Here is a 19,184-nt window from a genome sequence, read left to right as displayed (position 1 = left end):
CTGACGGAGCAGAGCGGACGAATCCAGAGACAAAAGTGCTTTAAAGAAAATACGAAAACAACGACGCCACCTTTTTACATTTTCTACTTTCTTTGAGCTTTTCAACCACGAACTGTACAAAAGATCCAGAACACGTGTTTCATGAGTGAGTTTAGAAAAGGCATCGAACCGACGACCCGTACCGACTGACACTTTGCCATCAAGCCTCGTCCTCGTCCACCGCTAAGACTGGAACGCAAAGACTCGAATGCAAAGACTCAAAGACTGGAACGCAAAGACTCGAATGCAAAGACTCAAAGACTGGAACGCAAAGACTCAAAGACTGGAACGCAAAGACTCAAAGACTGGAACGCAAAGACTCAAAGACTGGAACGCAAAGACTCAAATGCAAAGACTCAAAGACTGGAACGCAAAGACTCAAAGACTGGAACGCAAAGACTCAAACGCAAAGACTCAAAGACTGGAACGCAAAGACTCAAAGACTGGAACGCAAAGACGCGAATGCAAAGACTCAAAGACTGGAACGCAAAGACTCAAACGCAAAGACTCAAAGACTGGAACGCAAAGACTCGAACGCAAAGACTCAAAGACTGGAACGCAAAGACTCAAAGACTCGAACGCAAAGACTCGAACGCAAAGACTCAAAGACTGGAACGCAAAGACTCAAAGACTGGAACGCAAAGACTCAAACGCAAAGACTCAAAGACTGGAACGCAAAGACTCAAACGCAAAGACTCAAAGACTCGAATGCAAAGACTCGAAGACTGGAACGCAAAGACTCAAAGACGCGAATGCAAAGACTCAAAGACTGGAACGCAAAGACTCGAACGCAAAGACTCAAAGACTGGAACGCAAAGACTCAAAGACTGGAACGCAAAGACTCGAACGTAAAGACTGGAACGTAAAGACTCGAACGCAAGGACTCAAACGCAAAGACTCAAAGACTGGAACGCAAAGACTTGAACGTAAAGACTCAAACGCAAAGACTCAAAGACTGGAACGCAAAGACTCAAACAGACTCATACGTAAAGACTCGAACGCAAAGACTCAAACTCGAACGCAAAGACTCATACGTAAAGACTCAAAGACTCAAACATAAAGACTCGAACGCAAAGACTCAAAGACTCAAACGTAAAGGAGCTCTTTGTCGGCGCGTCCCGGTGAAATAAACCGAGAACAAAAAGGACAAAACGTTCCTAGAATTCTTTTTGCTCCATAAAACTGACGATTTGTGTTTGGAGGAAATGTAATAAAAGACATAAAATAAATAAAAACATTTTGGACGTTTGTTTGGGTTTTAATAAAAAAACGTTTGTTAAAAACATCCAAAAGTCAGATATTATTATTAGTATTAGTAACAAAGTGTGTTTTTATATTTACACCATAAAACTTAATTAGTACCGTTGTTTCATTGGTTCTTTAAAGTGTAAATCAAGCTCTCAAATTAAAGTCCTTTGAGATTTAACAGATTCAATATTTTGCTCTTTGATTTCCCATAACACAGATTGTTCCTGATGAAAGACGTTGAGATTTGATCTGCTTGATAAAACCTTTGTAGAAACGTCCTTCTGAAGTTTTGTACCAGAAATAAAAGTCCTGTAAAGTGCACTGTGACCTTGAATCTGGTTTCATTTGTTTAATAAAGTTTTCTTTAAATATATAACGATAACCAGCTCACTGATACTTTTACTGTAATAATTAGATTTTCTGAGATTAATTATTTCGCCCGTTTCTTTAAATAAAAGCATCTCATTAAGACAGAAGATGTTTTTATGTCATTAAAGAAATGAAAGCGACGTGTAAACATTAAGATTGTCAGATTCATGCTGGTGGGATTTTTGTCAGAACAACAAACTGAACGTTTTAACAACAGGAAGTTAAAATGTTCCAAACAGGAAGTGAAAAAGCGAAAACAGGAAGTTAAAATGTTCCAAACAGGAAGTGAAAAAGCGACGACAGGAAGTTAAAAGGCGCCGCCGACTCGATCAAACGAGTCATCTTGTAAAATGTAAAATATATTTCCGGCGACACGAGAAGCAAAAACACAGATGTACCAAAATAAGGAAATCGAGTGTTGACCTTTGACCTCCGGTTGGTAAAGGACCCTTTGGGCACAGACATAAAAACCTGGATATGTTCTTCTGATCTGAGATTGTCGCCGAACGTTTGGAGTGAAACTCTGTAGAAAAATATAATGAGCAATATAAAAAAAGACGGAATGAACAGTACTGCAAGAGTTCAATGGAGAGATTTACAATGATCTTCTATATAGCTTATAAATACGATATCTACACAATATGTGGTACAAAAATACTATAAAGCATTTAGTGGGCACTGGAGTTCCTTAAAGTAACAGTAAAACAACAAAGTGATGACGACGTGGAACTGTTCAGGCACAAGATCGTGTTCACGGGGGGAACTCAAGAAACGCGACGCCGCGCAGCTTCGGGTCAAAACACCACGTTTTGGTTCTGAATCCGGTCTGAACGAGTCATGTGACGCCCAATCGTTATCGTTTAGTGTTTGATTACGGAGGCCCTGAAGGGACAGGTAAACAACAACACACAAACAAAACAACAAACCCAAAGAGGCGGATTGTCTTCAGGTTCTAGAACGTATGGAAGTCCAATCCTGGCAATGTGAGCTGATAATAACACAGACATTGAGAAGCATCACCTGGCGCTAATGGGCTTCCATACTTCAGCCGCACTTCCCCTCGTCAACAGAGCGGCTAATAAATATGTGTTGTTATTGCTTCATGTCACGTGACCGAGGAGGTCCAATAGAAAACCACGTTGTCACGCGCCCTTTTCTCCAGTTTACATGGTCACGACAGACGCTCCTGCTGCTCCTCCTGCTGCTCCTCCTCCTGCTCCTCCTCCTCCTCTTGATGTTTTTCATATTTGGCATCAGATAAGTTAAAACGTCCCACTGTGAGCTTTGTTTGTCCTTCAGCCTCTTTCTTCTGGTTTAAGGCAACTTATATTTGTGATGATTTTAATAAAACCTTTTCTTTAAAAAAAAAATGTACAAATTTCTTAATACAAACCTCTACGGCATCATCAGTAAACGCTGTATAGAAAATATATAAATATGCTTTTCTCTTTGTCAATGTACAAATGTTGTGCAGCTCCTGCCTGTGGCTCCTCCTCCTGCCTGTGGCTCCTCCTCCTCCATGTGGCTCCTCCTCCTCCTGGTTCTAAACCTCATATATGCACATAGCTATTTACAGTGAGGGAGGGGCTCACGAGGAGTCGGTGCAGGGCGATGGCGGCGGCGGGTACAGGTGGTGGGCGTAGCTGCGCTCGGTGAACGGCGACGGCGGGCAGCTCTCACAGTTCTCCTCCGCCGACAGGTACTGGCTGCGGGGCGTCGGGGGGGGGGGGAACGGCTCAGAGTCGTACTGCAGGTCGCTGGCGTAACCCTTGGCAACGCCGGGCTTCAGCGGCACGCGGCGCCCCGGAGTGTAGTCGCTGTCACACACGTCCGTGCTGCAGGGCGTGGTGGGGGGGGCGAAGTGGCGGTAGCTGTAGGGCCGGTAGCTGGGAGGGACAAAAGGATGAGATATTAATGTGAGATATGAGATAAGAGATATTAATGTGAGATAAGAGATATTAATGTGAGATAAGAGATATTATGAGATAAGAGAAATTAATGTGAGATAAGAGATATTAATGTGAGATAAGAGATATTAATGTGAGATAAGAGATATTAATGTGAGATAAGAGATATTATGAGATAAGAGATATTAATGTGAGATAAGAGATATTAATGTGAGATAAGAGATATTAATGTGAGATAAGAGATATTATGAGATAAGAGATATTAATGTGAGATAAGAGATATTAATGTGAGATAAGAGATATTAATGTGAGATAAGAGATATTATGAGATAAGAGATATTAATGTGAGATAAGAGATATTATGAGATAAGAGATATTAATGTGAGATAAGAGATATTAATGTGAGATAAGAGAAATTAATGTCAGATAAGAGATATTATGAGATAAGAGATATTAATGTGAGATAAGAGATATTAATGTGAGATAAGAGATATTAATGTGAGATAAGAGATATTATGAGATAAGAGAAATTAATGTGAGATAAGAGATATTAATGTGAGATAAGAGATATTAATGTGAGATAAGAGATATTAATGTGAGATAAGAGATATTATGAGATAAGAGATATTAATGTGAGATAAGAGATATTAATGTGAGATAAGAGATATTAATGTGAGATAAGAGATATTATGAGATAAGAGATATTAATGTGAGATAAGAGATATTAATGTGAGATAAGAGATATTAATGTGAGATAAGAGATATTATGAGATAAGAGATATTAATGTGAGATAAGAGATATTATGAGATAAGAGATATTAATGTGAGATAAGAGATATTAATGTGAGATAAGAGAAATTAATGTCAGATAAGAGATATTATGAGATAAGAGATATTAATGTGAGATAAGAGATATTAATGTGAGATAAGAGATATTAATGTGAGATAAGAGATATTATGAGATAAGAGAAATTAATGTCAGATAAGAGATATTATGAGATAAGAGATATTAATGTGAGATAAGAGATATTAATGTGAGATATGAGATATTATGAGATAAGAGATATTAATGTGAGATATGAGATATTATGAGATAAGAGATATTAATGTGAGATAAGAGATATTAATGTGAGATAAGAGATATTATGAGATAAGAGATATTAATGTGAGATAAGAGATATTATGAGATAAGAGAAATTAATGTCAGATAAGAGATATTATGAGATAAGAGATATTAATGTGAGATAAGAGATATTAATGTGAGATAAGAGATATTGTGAGATAAGAGATATTAATGTGAGATATGAGATATTATGAGATAAGAGATATTAATGTGAGATAAGAGATATTATGAGATAAGAGAAATTAATGTCAGATAAGAGATATCATGAGATAAGAGATATTATGATATAAGAGATATTAATGTGAGATAAGACATATTAATGTGAGATAAGAGATATTGTGAGATAAGAGATATTAATGTGAGATAAGAGATATTATGAGATAAGAGATATTAATGTGAGATATGAGATATTATGAGATAAGAGATATTAATGTGAGATAAGAGATATTAATGTGAGATAAGAGATATTAATGTGAGATAAGAGATATTATGAGATAAGAGATATTAATGTGAGATAAGAGATATTATTGTGAGATAAGAGATATTATGAGATAAGAGATATTAATGTGAGATAAGAGATATTAATGTGAGATAAGAGATATTAATGTGAGATAAGAGATATTATGAGATAAGAGATATTAATGTGAGATAAGAGATATTAATGTGAGATAAGAGATATTAATGTGAGATAAGAGATATTATGAGATAAGAGAAATTAATGTCAGATAAGAGATATTATGAGATAAGAGATATTAATGTGAGATAAGAGATATTATGAGATAAGAGATATTAATGTGAGATAAGAGATATTATGAGATAAGAGATATTAATGTGAGATAAGAGATATTAATGTGAGATAAGAGATATTATGAGATAAGAGATATTAATGTGAGATAAGAGATATTAATGTGAGATAAGAGATATTAATGTGAGATAAGAGATATTATGAGATAAGAGATATTAATGTGAGATAAGAGATATTATGAGATAAGAGAAATTAATGTCAGATAAGAGATATTATGAGATAAGAGATATTAATGTGAGATAAGAGATATTAATGTGAGATAAGAGATATTAATGTGAGATAAGACATATTAATGTGAGATAAGAGATATTGTGAGATAAGAGATATGAGATAAGAGATATTAATGTGAGATATGAGATATTATGAGATAAGAGATATTAATGTGAGATAAGAGATATTAATGTGAGATAAGAGATATTATGAGATAAGAGAAATTAATGTCAGATAAGAGATATTATGAGAAGAGATATTAATGTGAGATACGAGATATTATGAGATATTAATGTGAGATAAGAGATATTAATGTGAGATAAGAGAAATTAATGTGAGATAAGAGATATGAGATAAGAGAAATTAATGTGAGATGAGATATTAATGTGAGATGAGATATTATGAGATAAGAGAAATTAATGTGAGATAAGAGATATTATGAGATATTAATGTGAGATAAGAGATATTATGAGATATTAATGTGAGATAAGAGATATTAATGTGAGATAAGAGATATTAATGTGAGATAAGAGATATTATGAGATAAGAGAAATTAATGTCAGATAAGAGATATCATGAGATAATAGATATTAATGTGAGATAAGAGATATTATGATATAAGAGATATTAATGTGAGATAAGACATATTAATGTGAGATAAGAGATATTGTGAGATAAGAGATATTAATGTGAGATAAGAGATATTATGAGATAAGAGATATTAATGTGAGATATGAGATATTATGAGATAAGAGATATTAATGTGAGATAAGAGATATTAATGTGAGATAAGAGATATTATGAGATAAGAGAAATTAATGTCAGATAAGAGATATTATGAGATAAGAGATATTAATGTGAGATACGAGATATTATGAGATATTAATGTGAGATAAGAGATATTAATGTGAGATAAGAGAAATTAATGTGAGATAAGAGATATGAGATAAGAGAAATTAATGTGAGATGAGATATTAATGTGAGATAAGAGATATTATGAGATAAGAGAAATTAATGTGAGATAAGAGATATTATGAGATATTAATGTGAGATAAGAGATATTATGAGATATTAATGTGAGATAAGAGATATTAATGTGAGATAAGAGATATTAATGTGAGATAAGAGATATGGTGAGATAAGAGATATTATGAGATAAGAGATATTAATGTGTGATAAGAGATATTATGAGATAAGATATTAATGTGAGATAAGAGATATGAGATAAGAGAAATTAATGTGAGATAAGAGATGAGATAAGAGATATTAATGTGAGATGAGAGATATGAACTTGACATAATGAGGTTAATGTGAGAACCACAGATATGAGATAAGAGATATTAATGTGAGATAAGAGATATGAACTTGACATAATGAGGTTAATGTGAGAACCACAGATATGAGATATTAATGTGAGATAAGAGATATGAACTTGACATAATGAGGTTAATGTGAGAACAACAGATATGAGATATTAATGTGAGATAAGAGATATGAACTTGACAATGAGGTTAATGTGAGAACCACAGATATGAGATATTAATGTGAGATAAGAGATATGAACTTGACATAATGAGGTTAATGTGAGAACAGATATGAGATATTAATGTGAGATAAGAGATATGAACTTGACATAATGAGGTTAATGTGAGAACAGATATGAGATATTAATGTGAGATAAGAGATATGAACTTGACATAATGAGGTTAATGTGAGAACAGATATGAGATACTGAGATATTAATGTAGATAAGAGATATGAACTTGACATAATAAGGTTAATGTGAGAATGACAGATATGAGATAAAGAGATATTGTGAGATAAGAGATATTGTGAGATAAGAGATATTGTGAGATGAGAGATATTGTGAGATGAGAGATATTGTGAGATGAGATATATTGTGAGATGAGAGATATTGTGAGATAAGAGATATTGTGCGATAAGAGATATTGTGAGATGAGAGATATTGTGAGATGAGAGATATTGTGAGATAAGAGATATTGTGAGATAAGAGATATTGTGCGATGAGAGATATTGTGAGATGAGAGATATTGTGAGATAAGAGGTATTGTGCGATAAGAGATATTGTGAGATAAGAGGTATGAACTTGACATAATGAGGTTAATGTGAGAACAACAGATATGAGATACTGAGATATTAATGTAGATAAGAGATATGAACTTGACATAATAAGGTTAATGTGAGAATGACAGATATGAGATAAAGAGATATTGTGAGATATTAATGTGAGATAAGAGATATTAATGTGAGATAAGAGATATTAATGTGAGATAAGAGATATTATGAGATAAGAGAAATTAATGTCAGATAAGAGATATCATGAGATAATAGATATTAATGTGAGATAAGAGATATTATGATATAAGAGATATTAATGTGAGATAAGACATATTAATGTGAGATAAGAGATATTGTGAGATAAGAGATATTAATGTGAGATAAGAGATATTATGAGATAAGAGATATTAATGTGAGATATGAGATATTATGAGATAAGAGATATTAATGTGAGATAAGAGATATTAATGTGAGATAAGAGATATTATGAGATAAGAGAAATTAATGTCAGATAAGAGATATTATGAGATAAGAGATATTAATGTGAGATACGAGATATTATGAGATATTAATGTGAGATAAGAGATATTAATGTGAGATAAGAGAAATTAATGTGAGATAAGAGATATGAGATAAGAGAAATTAATGTGAGATGAGATATTAATGTGAGATAAGAGATATTATGAGATAAGAGAAATTAATGTGAGATAAGAGATATTATGAGATATTAATGTGAGATAAGAGATATTATGAGATATTAATGTGAGATAAGAGATATTAATGTGAGATAAGAGATATTAATGTGAGATAAGAGATATGGTGAGATAAGAGATATTATGAGATAAGAGATATTAATGTGTGATAAGAGATATTATGAGATAAGATATTAATGTGAGATAAGAGATATGAGATAAGAGAAATTAATGTGAGATAAGAGATGAGATAAGAGATATTAATGTGAGATGAGAGATATGAACTTGACATAATGAGGTTAATGTGAGAACCACAGATATGAGATAAGAGATATTAATGTGAGATAAGAGATATGAACTTGACATAATGAGGTTAATGTGAGAACCACAGATATGAGATATTAATGTGAGATAAGAGATATGAACTTGACATAATGAGGTTAATGTGAGAACAACAGATATGAGATATTAATGTGAGATAAGAGATATGAACTTGACAATGAGGTTAATGTGAGAACCACAGATATGAGATATTAATGTGAGATAAGAGATATGAACTTGACATAATGAGGTTAATGTGAGAACAGATATGAGATATTAATGTGAGATAAGAGATATGAACTTGACATAATGAGGTTAATGTGAGAACAGATATGAGATATTAATGTGAGATAAGAGATATGAACTTGACATAATGAGGTTAATGTGAGAACAGATATGAGATACTGAGATATTAATGTAGATAAGAGATATGAACTTGACATAATAAGGTTAATGTGAGAATGACAGATATGAGATAAAGAGATATTGTGAGATAAGAGATATTGTGAGATAAGAGATATTGTGAGATGAGAGATATTGTGAGATGAGATATATTGTGAGATGAGAGATATTGTGAGATGAGAGATATTGTGAGATAAGAGATATTGTGCGATAAGAGATATTGTGAGATGAGAGATATTGTGAGATGAGAGATATTGTGAGATAAGAGATATTGTGAGATAAGAGATATTGTGCGATGAGAGATATTGTGAGATGAGAGATATTGTGAGATAAGAGGTATTGTGCGATAAGAGATATTGTGAGATAAGAGGTATGAACTTGACATAATGAGGTTAATGTGAGAACAACAGATATGAGATACTGAGATATTAATGTAGATAAGAGATATGAACTTGACATAATAAGGTTAATGTGAGAATGACAGATATGAGATAAAGAGATATTGTGAGATATTAATGTGAGATAAGAGATATTAATGTGAGATAAGAGATATTAATGTGAGATAAGAGATATTATGAGATAAGAGAAATTAATGTCAGATAAGAGATATCATGAGATAATAGATATTAATGTGAGATAAGAGATATTATGATATAAGAGATATTAATGTGAGATAAGACATATTAATGTGAGATAAGAGATATTGTGAGATAAGAGATATTAATGTGAGATAAGAGATATTATGAGATAAGAGATATTAATGTGAGATATGAGATATTATGAGATAAGAGATATTAATGTGAGATAAGAGATATTAATGTGAGATAAGAGATATTATGAGATAAGAGAAATTAATGTCAGATAAGAGATATTATGAGATAAGAGATATTAATGTGAGATACGAGATATTATGAGATATTAATGTGAGATAAGAGATATTAATGTGAGATAAGAGAAATTAATGTGAGATAAGAGATATGAGATAAGAGAAATTAATGTGAGATGAGATATTAATGTGAGATAAGAGATATTATGAGATAAGAGAAATTAATGTGAGATAAGAGATATTATGAGATATTAATGTGAGATAAGAGATATTATGAGATATTAATGTGAGATAAGAGATATTAATGTGAGATAAGAGATATTAATGTGAGATAAGAGATATGGTGAGATAAGAGATATTATGAGATAAGAGATATTAATGTGTGATAAGAGATATTATGAGATAAGATATTAATGTGAGATAAGAGATATGAGATAAGAGAAATTAATGTGAGATAAGAGATGAGATAAGAGATATTAATGTGAGATGAGAGATGAGATAAGAGATATTAATGTGAGATAAGAGATATGAACTTGACATAATGAGGTTAATGTGAGAACCACAGATATGAGATATTAATGTGAGATAAGAGATATGAACTTGACATAATGAGGTTAATGTGAGAACAACAGATATGAGATATTAATGTGAGATAAGAGATATGAACTTGACAATGAGGTTAATGTGAGAACCACAGATATGAGATATTAATGTGAGATAAGAGATATGAACTTGACATAATGAGGTTAATGTGAGAACCACAGATATGAGATATTAATGTGAGATAAGAGATATGAACTTGACATAATGAGGTTAATGTGAGAACAGATATGAGATATTAATGTGAGATAAGAGATATGAACTTGACATAATGAGGTTAATGTGAGAACAGATATGAGATATTAATGTGAGATAAGAGATATGAACTTGACATAATGAGGTTAATGTGAGAACAGATATGAGATACTGAGATATTAATGTAGATAAGAGATATGAACTTGACATAATAAGGTTAATGTGAGAATGACAGATATGAGATAAAGAGATATTGTGAGATAAGAGATATTGTGAGATAAGAGATATTGTGAGATGAGAGATATTGTGAGATGAGATATATTGTGAGATGAGAGATATTGTGAGATAAGAGATATTGTGCGATAAGAGATATTGTGAGATGAGAGATATTGTGAGATGAGAGATATTGTGAGATAAGAGATATTGTGAGATAAGAGATATTGTGCGATGAGAGATATTGTGCGATGAGAGATATTGTGAGATGAGAGATATTGTGAGATAAGAGGTATTGTGCGATAAGAGATATTGTGAGATAAGAGGTATGAACTTGACATAATGAGGTTAATGTGAGAACAACAGATATGAGATACTGAGATATTAATGTAGATAAGAGATATGAACTTGACATAATAAGGTTAATGTGAGAATGACAGATATGAGATAAAGAGATATTGTGAGATAAGAGATATTGTGAGATGAGAGATATTGTGAGATGAGAGATATTGTGAGATGAGATATATTGTGAGATGAGAGATAGTGAGATGAGAGATATTGTGAGATGAGAGATATTGTGAGATAAGAGATATTGTGCGATAAGAGATATTGTGAGATGAGAGATATTGTGAGATAAGAGATATTGTGCGATGAGAGATATTGTGAGATGAGAGATATTGTGAGATGAGAGATATTGTGAGATGAGAGATATTGTGAGATGAGAGATATTGTGAGATGAGAGATATTGTGCGATGAGAGATATTGTGAGATAAGAGATATTGTGAGATAAGAGGTATTGTGAGATAAGAGATATTGTGAGATAAGAGATATTGTGAGATAAGAGGTATTGTGAGATGAGAGATATTGTGAGATGAGAGATATTGTGAGATGAGAGATATTGTGAGATAAGAGATATTGTGCGATAAGAGATATTGTGAGATGAGAGATATTGTGAGATAAGAGATATTGTGCGATGAGAGATATTGTGAGATGAGAGATATTGTGAGATGAGAGATATTGTGAGATAAGAGATATTGTGCGATGAGAGATATTGTGAGATAAGAGATATTGTGAGATAAGAGGTATTGTGAGATAAGAGGTATTGTGAGATGAGAGATATTGTGAGATAAGAGATATTGTGTGATAAGAGATATTGTGAGATGAGAGATATTGTGCAATAAGAAATAAGAGATATTGTGAGATAAGAGATATTGTGAGATGAGAGATATTGTGAGATAAGAGATATTGTGAGATAAGAGATATTGTGCGATAAGAAAGAGATATTGTGAGATGAGAGATATTGTGAGATGAGAGATATTGTGAGATAAGAGATATTGTGAGATAAGAAAGAGATATTGTGAGATAAGAGATATTGTGAGATAAGAGATATTGTGCGATAAGAAAGAGATATTGTGAGATGAGAGATATTGTGAGATGAGAAAGAGATATTGTGAGATAACAGATATTGTGAGATAACAGATATTGTGCGATATGAGATATTGTGAGATATGAGATATTGTGAGATGAGAGATATTGTGAGATGAGAGATATTGTGCGATAAGAGATATTGTGAGATAACAGATATTGTGCGATAAGAGATATTGTGAGATGAGAGATATTGTGAGATAAGAGATATTCTGCGATAAGAAATAAGAGATATTGTGAGATATTAATGAGCGATAGTAATGAGATATATTAATATGAGATATTAATAGAGATACATAGGTACCTGTAGGATCGATGAGTTGAGGGGCTGTTGGAGGAATAACCGAACTCCATGGTGTACTGAGAGCGAACGGTAGCAGGAGACGGAGGAGGATTCAGGATCTGGAACAAAGAAGATCTGACTTTCAGAAACACTCAGATTTAAATATTACAAATCTCCCTTCAATAGAATAAAAGTTGCTCAAATGTTTTTAGATTTAAATGTGTTCAATAATAAAAGGCCTCACCGGGGGGAAGTAGGTCCCTTTGGTGCTGGACGAGCTGCTGGACGACGCCCCCGTCACGTGGGCGCGGTCGTACGGCGGCCCGCTGCTCCCGCCCACGATGCTGAGGGAGCCAATCACGGACTTGCCCCTGGACATGCCTGTGGGTGGGGAAACAAAGTGGTCAGTGTCGCGCCGGTGGAACCCGATGGCGTTGTCGTGGCGACGGCGCGGCGTCCCACCCGGCAGCGAGCTGGACAGCGAGCTCGGCTGCGGCACGTAGCCCAGCGGCACCGCCGACGGCCCGTGGACCACGAAGTCGTTGGCCACCGTCTCGCCGTCGTCCTTCATCTGAGGACAGAGGACGCGCTGGCACACGAAGTACACGGCGCCCACCACAAACAACGCCATGACCACGCCCACAATGGACCCAATGGTGTTGTTGGACGGGGGAGGAGGCTCCTCTGTCGGGTCTGGAGGAGGAGGAGGGGGAGGAGGGGGGGGGAAGAGGAGGAGAGGGGGAGGAGGAGGAGGAGAGGGGGAAGAGGAGGAGGAGAGGGGGAGGAGGAGAGGGGGAAGAGGAGAGGGCGAGGAGAGGGGGAAGAGGAGAGGGGGAGGAGGAGGGGGAGGAGGAGGAAGGAGGGGGGGAAGAGGAGGAGGAGGAGGAAGAGGAGGAAGAGGAGAGGGGGAGGAGGAGGAGGAGGGGGAGGGGGAAGAGGAGAGGGGGAGGAGGAGGAGGAGGAGGAGGGGGAGGAGAGGGGGAGGAGGAGGAGGAGAGGGGGAAGAGGAGAGGGCGAGGAGAGGGGGAAGAGGAGGAGGAGGAGGAAGAGGAGAGGGGGAGGAGGAGGGGGAGGGGGAAGAGGAGAGGGCGAGGAGAGGGGGAAGAGGAGGAGGAGGGGGAGGAGGGGGGGAAGAGGAGGAGGAGAGGGGGAGGAGGAGGAGGAAGAGGAGGAGGAGGAAGAGGAGGGGGAGGAGGAAGAGGAGAGGGGGAGGAGGAGGAGGAGGAGGAGGGGGAGGAGAGGGGGAGGAGGAGGAGGGAGGAGGGGGGGACGGGGAGGAGGAGGCGGAGGGGGAGGAGAGGGGGGGGAGGAGGAGGAGGAGAGGGGGAAGAGGAGAGGGGGAGGAGGGGGAGGAGAGGGGGAGGAGGAGGAGGAGAGGGGGAAGAGGAGAGGGCGAGGAGGAGGAGGAGAGGGGGAAGAGGAGAGGGCGAGGAGAGGGGGAAGAGGAGAGGGGGAGGAGGAGGGGGAGGAGGAGGAGGAGGAGGAGAGGGGGAAGAGGAGAGGGCGAGGAGGAGGAGGAGGGGGAGGGGGAAGAGGAGAGGGGGAGGAGGAGGAGGAGGAGGGGGAGGAGAGGGGGAGGAGGAGGAGGAGAGGAGGAAGAGGAGAGGGCGAGGAGGAGGAGGAGAGGGGGAAGAGGAGAGGGCGAGGAGAGGGGGAAGAGGAGAGGGGGAGGAGGAGGGGGAGGAGGAGGAGAGGGGGAGGAGGAGGAGGAGAGGGGGAAGAGGAGAGGGGGAAGAGGAGGAGAGGGGGAAGAGGAGAGGGCGAGGAGAGGGGGAAGAGGAGAGGGGGAGGAGGAGGGGGAGGAGGAGGAAGGAGGGGGGGAAGAGGAGGAGGTGGAGGAAGAGGAAGAAGAGGAGAGGCAGAGGGAGGTGGAGGAGGAGGAGGAGGAAGAGGAGAGGGGGAGGAGGAGGAGGAGGAGGAGGAGGAGGAGGAGGAGGAAGAGGAGAGGGGGAGGAGGAGGGGGAGGGGGAGGGGGAGGAGGAGGAGGAGAGGGGGAAGAGGAGAGGGCGAGGAGAGGGGGAAGAGGAGAGGGGGAGGAGGAGGAAGGAGGGGGGGAAGAGGAGGAGGAGGAGGAAGAGGAGGAAGAGGAGAGGGGGAGGAGGAGGAGGAGGGGGAGGTGGAAGAGGAGAGGGGGAGGAGGAGGAGGAGGAGGAGGGGGAGGAGAGGGGGAGGAGGAGGAGGAGGAGAGGGGGAGGGGGAGGGGGAAGAGGAGAGGGCGAGGAGAGGGGGAAGAGGAGGAAGAGGAGGAAGAGGAGAGGGGGAGGAGGAGGAGGAGGGGGAGGGGGAAGAGGAGAGGGCGAGGAGAGGGGGAAGAGGAGAGGGCGAGGAGAGGGGGAGGAGGAGGAGGAAGAGGAGGAGGAGGAGAGGGGGAGGAGGAGGAGGGGGAGGAGGGGGGGAAGAGGAGGAGGAGGAGAGGGGGAAGAGGAGGAGGAGGAGAGGGGGGGAGGGGAGGGGGAAGAGGAGGAGAGGGGGAGGAGGAGGAGGAAGAGGAGGAAGAGGAGAGGGGGAGGAGGAGGAGGAGAGGGGGAGGGGGAGGAGAGGGGGAAGAGGAGAGGGGGAGGAGGAGGAAGGAGGGGGGGGAAGAGGGGGGAGAGGGAGAGGAGGAGGAGGAGGAGGAAGAGGAGGAAGAGGAGAGGAGGAGGAGGAAGAGGAGAGGGGGAGGAGGAGGAGGAGAGGGGGAGGAGGAGGGGGAGGAGGAGAGGGGGAAGAGGAGGAGGAGGAGAGGGGGAGGAGGAGGAGGAGGAGAGGGGGAGGAGGAGGGGGAAGAGGAGAGGGCGAGGAGGAGGAGGAGGAGAGGAGGAGGAGGAAGAGGAGAGGGGGAGGAGGAGGGGGAGGGGGAGGAGGAGAGGGGGAAGAGGAGGAGGAGGAGAGGGGGAGGAGGAGGAGGAGGGGGAGGGGGAAGAGGAGAGGGGGAGGAGGAGGAGGAGGAGGAGGAGGAGAGGGGGAGGAGGAGGAGGAGGAGAGGGGGAGGAGGAGGGGGAAGAGGAGAGGGCGAGGAGAGGGGGAAGAGGAGGAGGAGGAGGAGAGGAGGAGGAGGAAGAGGAGAGGGGGAGGAGGAGGAGAGGGGGAGGAGGAGGGGGAGGGGGAGGAGGAGAGGGGGAAGAGGAGGAGGAGGGGGAGGAGGGGGGGAAGAGGAGGAGGAGGGGGAGGAGGGGGGGAAGAGGAGGAGAGGGGGAGGAGGAGGAGGAAGAGGAGGAAGAGGAGAGGGGGAAGAGGAGAGGGCGAGGAGGAGGGGGAGGAGGAGGAGAGGGGGAGGAGGAGAGGGGGAGGAGGAGGGGGAGGAGGAGGAGAGGGGGAGGAGGAAGGAGGGGAGGAAGAGGAGAGGGGGAGGAGGAGGAGGAGAGGGGGAAGAGGAGAGGGGGAGGAGGAGGAGGAGGAGGAGGAGGAGGGGGAAGAGGAGAGGGCGAGGAGAGGGGGAAGAGGAGGAGGAGGAGGAGAGGAGGAGGAGGAAGAGGAGAGGGGGAGGAGGAGGAGGAGGAGGAAGAGGAGAGGGGGAGGAGAGGGGGAGGGGGAGGAGGAGAGGGGGAAGAGGAGAGGGCGAGGAGAGGGGGAAGAGGAGGGGGAGGAGGGGGAGGAAGAGAAGGAGGAGGAGGAAGAAGAGGAGGGGGAGGAGGAGAGGGGGAGGAGGAGGAGGAGGAGAGGGGGAGGGGGAGGAGGAGAGGGGGAAGAGGAGAGGGCGAGGAGGAGGAGAGGGGGAAGAGGAGGAGGAGGAGGAGGAGGAGGAAGAGGAGGAGGAGGAGAGGGGGAAGAGGAGGGGGAGGAGGAGGGGGAGGAGGGGGAAGAGGAGGAGGAGGAGGAGGAGGAAGAGGAGGAGGAAGAGGAGGAGAGGGGGAGGAGGAAGAGAGGGGGAAGGGGAGGAGGAGAGGGGGAGGAGGGGGAGGAGGAGGAGGGGGAAGGGGAGGAGGAGAGGGGGAGGAGGGGGAGGAGGAGGAGGGGGAGGAGGAGGAGAGGAAGAGGAGGAAGAAGTTAAAGCACAACAACCAGCTACAAGTTGATCTCACTATTCATTTAGTTCTGAGGAACAACAAAAGATCACAGTTCATTCCATCAAATCTACATTTGAAATCATATTGATTAATTAATGATTAATATATTGATTAATATCTGGAGGCTCACAGCAGCCGATCTCGTCAGAGTTGTCCGTGCAGTCCGTGTTGTGGTCGCACTTCTTGTGCTTCCCGATGCACTGACCATTAGAGCAGGTGAACTGGTCTGGAGGGCAGCGCACTGGGAGACGGGGAAGCACAGGCCGGTAAGACGTTAGATACCCGGTAAGACGTTAGATACCCGGTAAGACGTTAGATACCCGGTAAGACGTTAGATACCCGGTAAGACGTTAGATACCCGGTAAGACGTTAGATACCCGGTAAGACGTTAGATACCCGGTAAGACGTTATATACCCGGTAAGACCCGTTAGATACACTTTAAGACCGTTAGATACCCGGTAAGACCGTTAGATACCCGGTAAGACCCGTTAGATACCCGGTAAGACCGTTAGATACCCGGTAAGACGTTAGATACCCGGTAAGACGTTAGATACCCGGTAAGACGTTAGATACCCGGTAAGACGTTAGATACCCGGTAAGACCCGTTAGATACACTTTAAGACCGTTAGATACCCGGTAAGACCGTTAGATACCCGGTAAGACCCGTTAGATACCCGGTAAGACCGTTAGATACCCGGTAAGACCGTTAGATACCCGGTAAGACCCGTTAGATACCCGGTAAGACCCGTTAGATACCCGGTAAGACCCGTTAGATACCCGGTAAGACCCGTTAGATACACTTTAAGACCGTTAGATACCCGGTAAGACCGTTAGATACCCGGTAAGACCCGTTAGATACCCGGTAAGACCGTTAGATACCCGGTAAGACCGTTAGATACACGGTAAGACCGTTAGATACCCGGTAAGACCGTTAGATACCCGTTAAGACCGTTAGATACCCGGTAAGACCCGTTAAGCCCTGTTAGATACCCGGTAAGACCCGTTAAGCCCTGTTAGATACCCGGTAAGCCCTGTTAGATACCCGGTAAGACCGTTAGATACACGTTAAGACCGTTAGATACCCGGTAAGACCCGTTAAGCCCTGTTAGATACCCGGTAAGCCCTGTTAGATACCCGGTAAGACCGTTAGATACACGTTAAGACCGTTAGATACCCGGTAAGACCGTTAGATACCCGGTAAGACCCGTTAAGCCCTGTTAGATACCCGGTAAGCCCTGTTAGATACCCGGTAAGACCCGTTAAGCCCTGTTAGATACCCGGTAAGCCCTGTTAGATACCCGGTAAGCCCTGTTAGATACCCGGTAAGCCCTGTTAGATACCCGGTAAGACCCGTTAAACCCTGTTAGATACCCGGTAAGACCCGTTAAACCCTGTTAGATACCCGGTAAGACCCGTTAAACCTCCGGTACATCCACGTTAACGTCCAAACTCTCACGATGTTGCTTCCACTTGTTTTGACCCGCTGAGGGATTGAAAGCCAGTTTTCTACAAACATCTGCACAACCTTTATCAGGCGTTCATCTTTCCCGCGGCCCTTGAACACATCACACGAAGCCGTCGATGACATTCACCTTCACACTTGCTCTCGTCCGACCGGTCCTGGCAGTCCGCCTCCCCGTTGCAGCGCAGCAGGAGCTGAACACACTGACGGCTGTCGCACTGGAACTCGGCCTCCGAGCAGACGGGGCAGTCCTCCTCGTCGCTGCTGTCGTCGCACTCGGCGAAGCCGTCGCACCTCCAGGCCTGAGGGATGCAGTCCACCTCGCCGGAGGTGCAGGAGAACTGCTCCGGGGAGCAGGTGGGGGGCTCTGGGGGGACAGGAGACGGGTCAGAGGGGGTCTGGAGACGGGTCAGAGGGGGTCTGGAGACGGGTCAGAGTGGGCTCTGGGGGGACAGGAGACGGGTCAGAGGGGGTCTGGGGGGACAGGAGACGGGTCAGAGGGGGCTCTGGGGGGACAGGAGACGGGTCAGAGGGGGTCTGGGGGGACAGGAGACGGGTCAGAGGGGGCTCTGGGGGGACAGGAGACGGGTCAGAGGGGGTCTGGGGGGACAGGAGACGGGTCAGAGGGGGCTCTGGGGGGACAGGAGCCCTGGGGGGACAGGAGACGGCTCAGGGGGTCTGGGGGGACAGGAGACGGCTCAGGGGGTCTGGGGGGACAGGAGACGGCTCAGGGGGTCTGGGGGGACAGGAGACAAGTTAGGGGTTCTGGGGGGACAGGAGACGGCTCAGGGGGTCTGGGGGGACAGGAGACGGGTTAGGGGGTCTGGAGACGGGTCAGAGGGGGCTCTGGGGGGACAGGAGACAGGTCAGAGGGGGCTCTGGGGGGACAGGAGACGGTCAGGGGGTCTGGGGGGACAGGAGACGGGTCAAAGGGGGTCTGGGGGGACAGGAGACGGGTTAGGGGGTCTCACCTCCACAGGACAGCTCGTCCTGCAGCA

General features: G+C 42.4%; 1 protein-coding gene across 1 annotated transcript in view; it reads right to left on the bottom strand.

The window, feature by feature from the left end:
- Positions 1-643: 643 nt before the first annotated feature.
- The window catches only part of lrp6 (low density lipoprotein receptor-related protein 6), a 53,069-nt gene continuing 34,528 nt past the window's right edge, over positions 644-19,184 (bottom strand). Inside the window, exons 17-23 of the mRNA XM_034526003.1 lie at positions 19,158-19,184; positions 18,317-18,553; positions 16,854-16,964; positions 13,200-13,430; positions 12,982-13,118; positions 12,759-12,856; positions 644-3,542 (exon numbers count right to left, since the gene is read on the bottom strand). The exon at positions 19,158-19,184 is cut by the window's right edge and continues 99 nt beyond it. Coding sequence (XP_034381894.1) covers positions 3,245-3,542; positions 12,759-12,856; positions 12,982-13,118; positions 13,200-13,430; positions 16,854-16,964; positions 18,317-18,553; positions 19,158-19,184 — 1,139 coding nt within the window. The 3' untranslated portion in view covers positions 644-3,244. The remainder of the gene's footprint in view (positions 3,543-12,758; positions 12,857-12,981; positions 13,119-13,199; positions 13,431-16,853; positions 16,965-18,316; positions 18,554-19,157) is intronic.

The sequence above is a fragment of the Cyclopterus lumpus genome, chromosome 23, assembly GCF_009769545.1.
Source record: "Cyclopterus lumpus isolate fCycLum1 chromosome 23, fCycLum1.pri, whole genome shotgun sequence".
In the NCBI taxonomy this organism is placed as follows: domain Eukaryota; kingdom Metazoa; phylum Chordata; class Actinopteri; order Perciformes; family Cyclopteridae; genus Cyclopterus; species Cyclopterus lumpus.
Note: the sequence above shows the minus strand (reverse complement) of the source record. Positions and strands in the feature narration are given on the sequence as shown.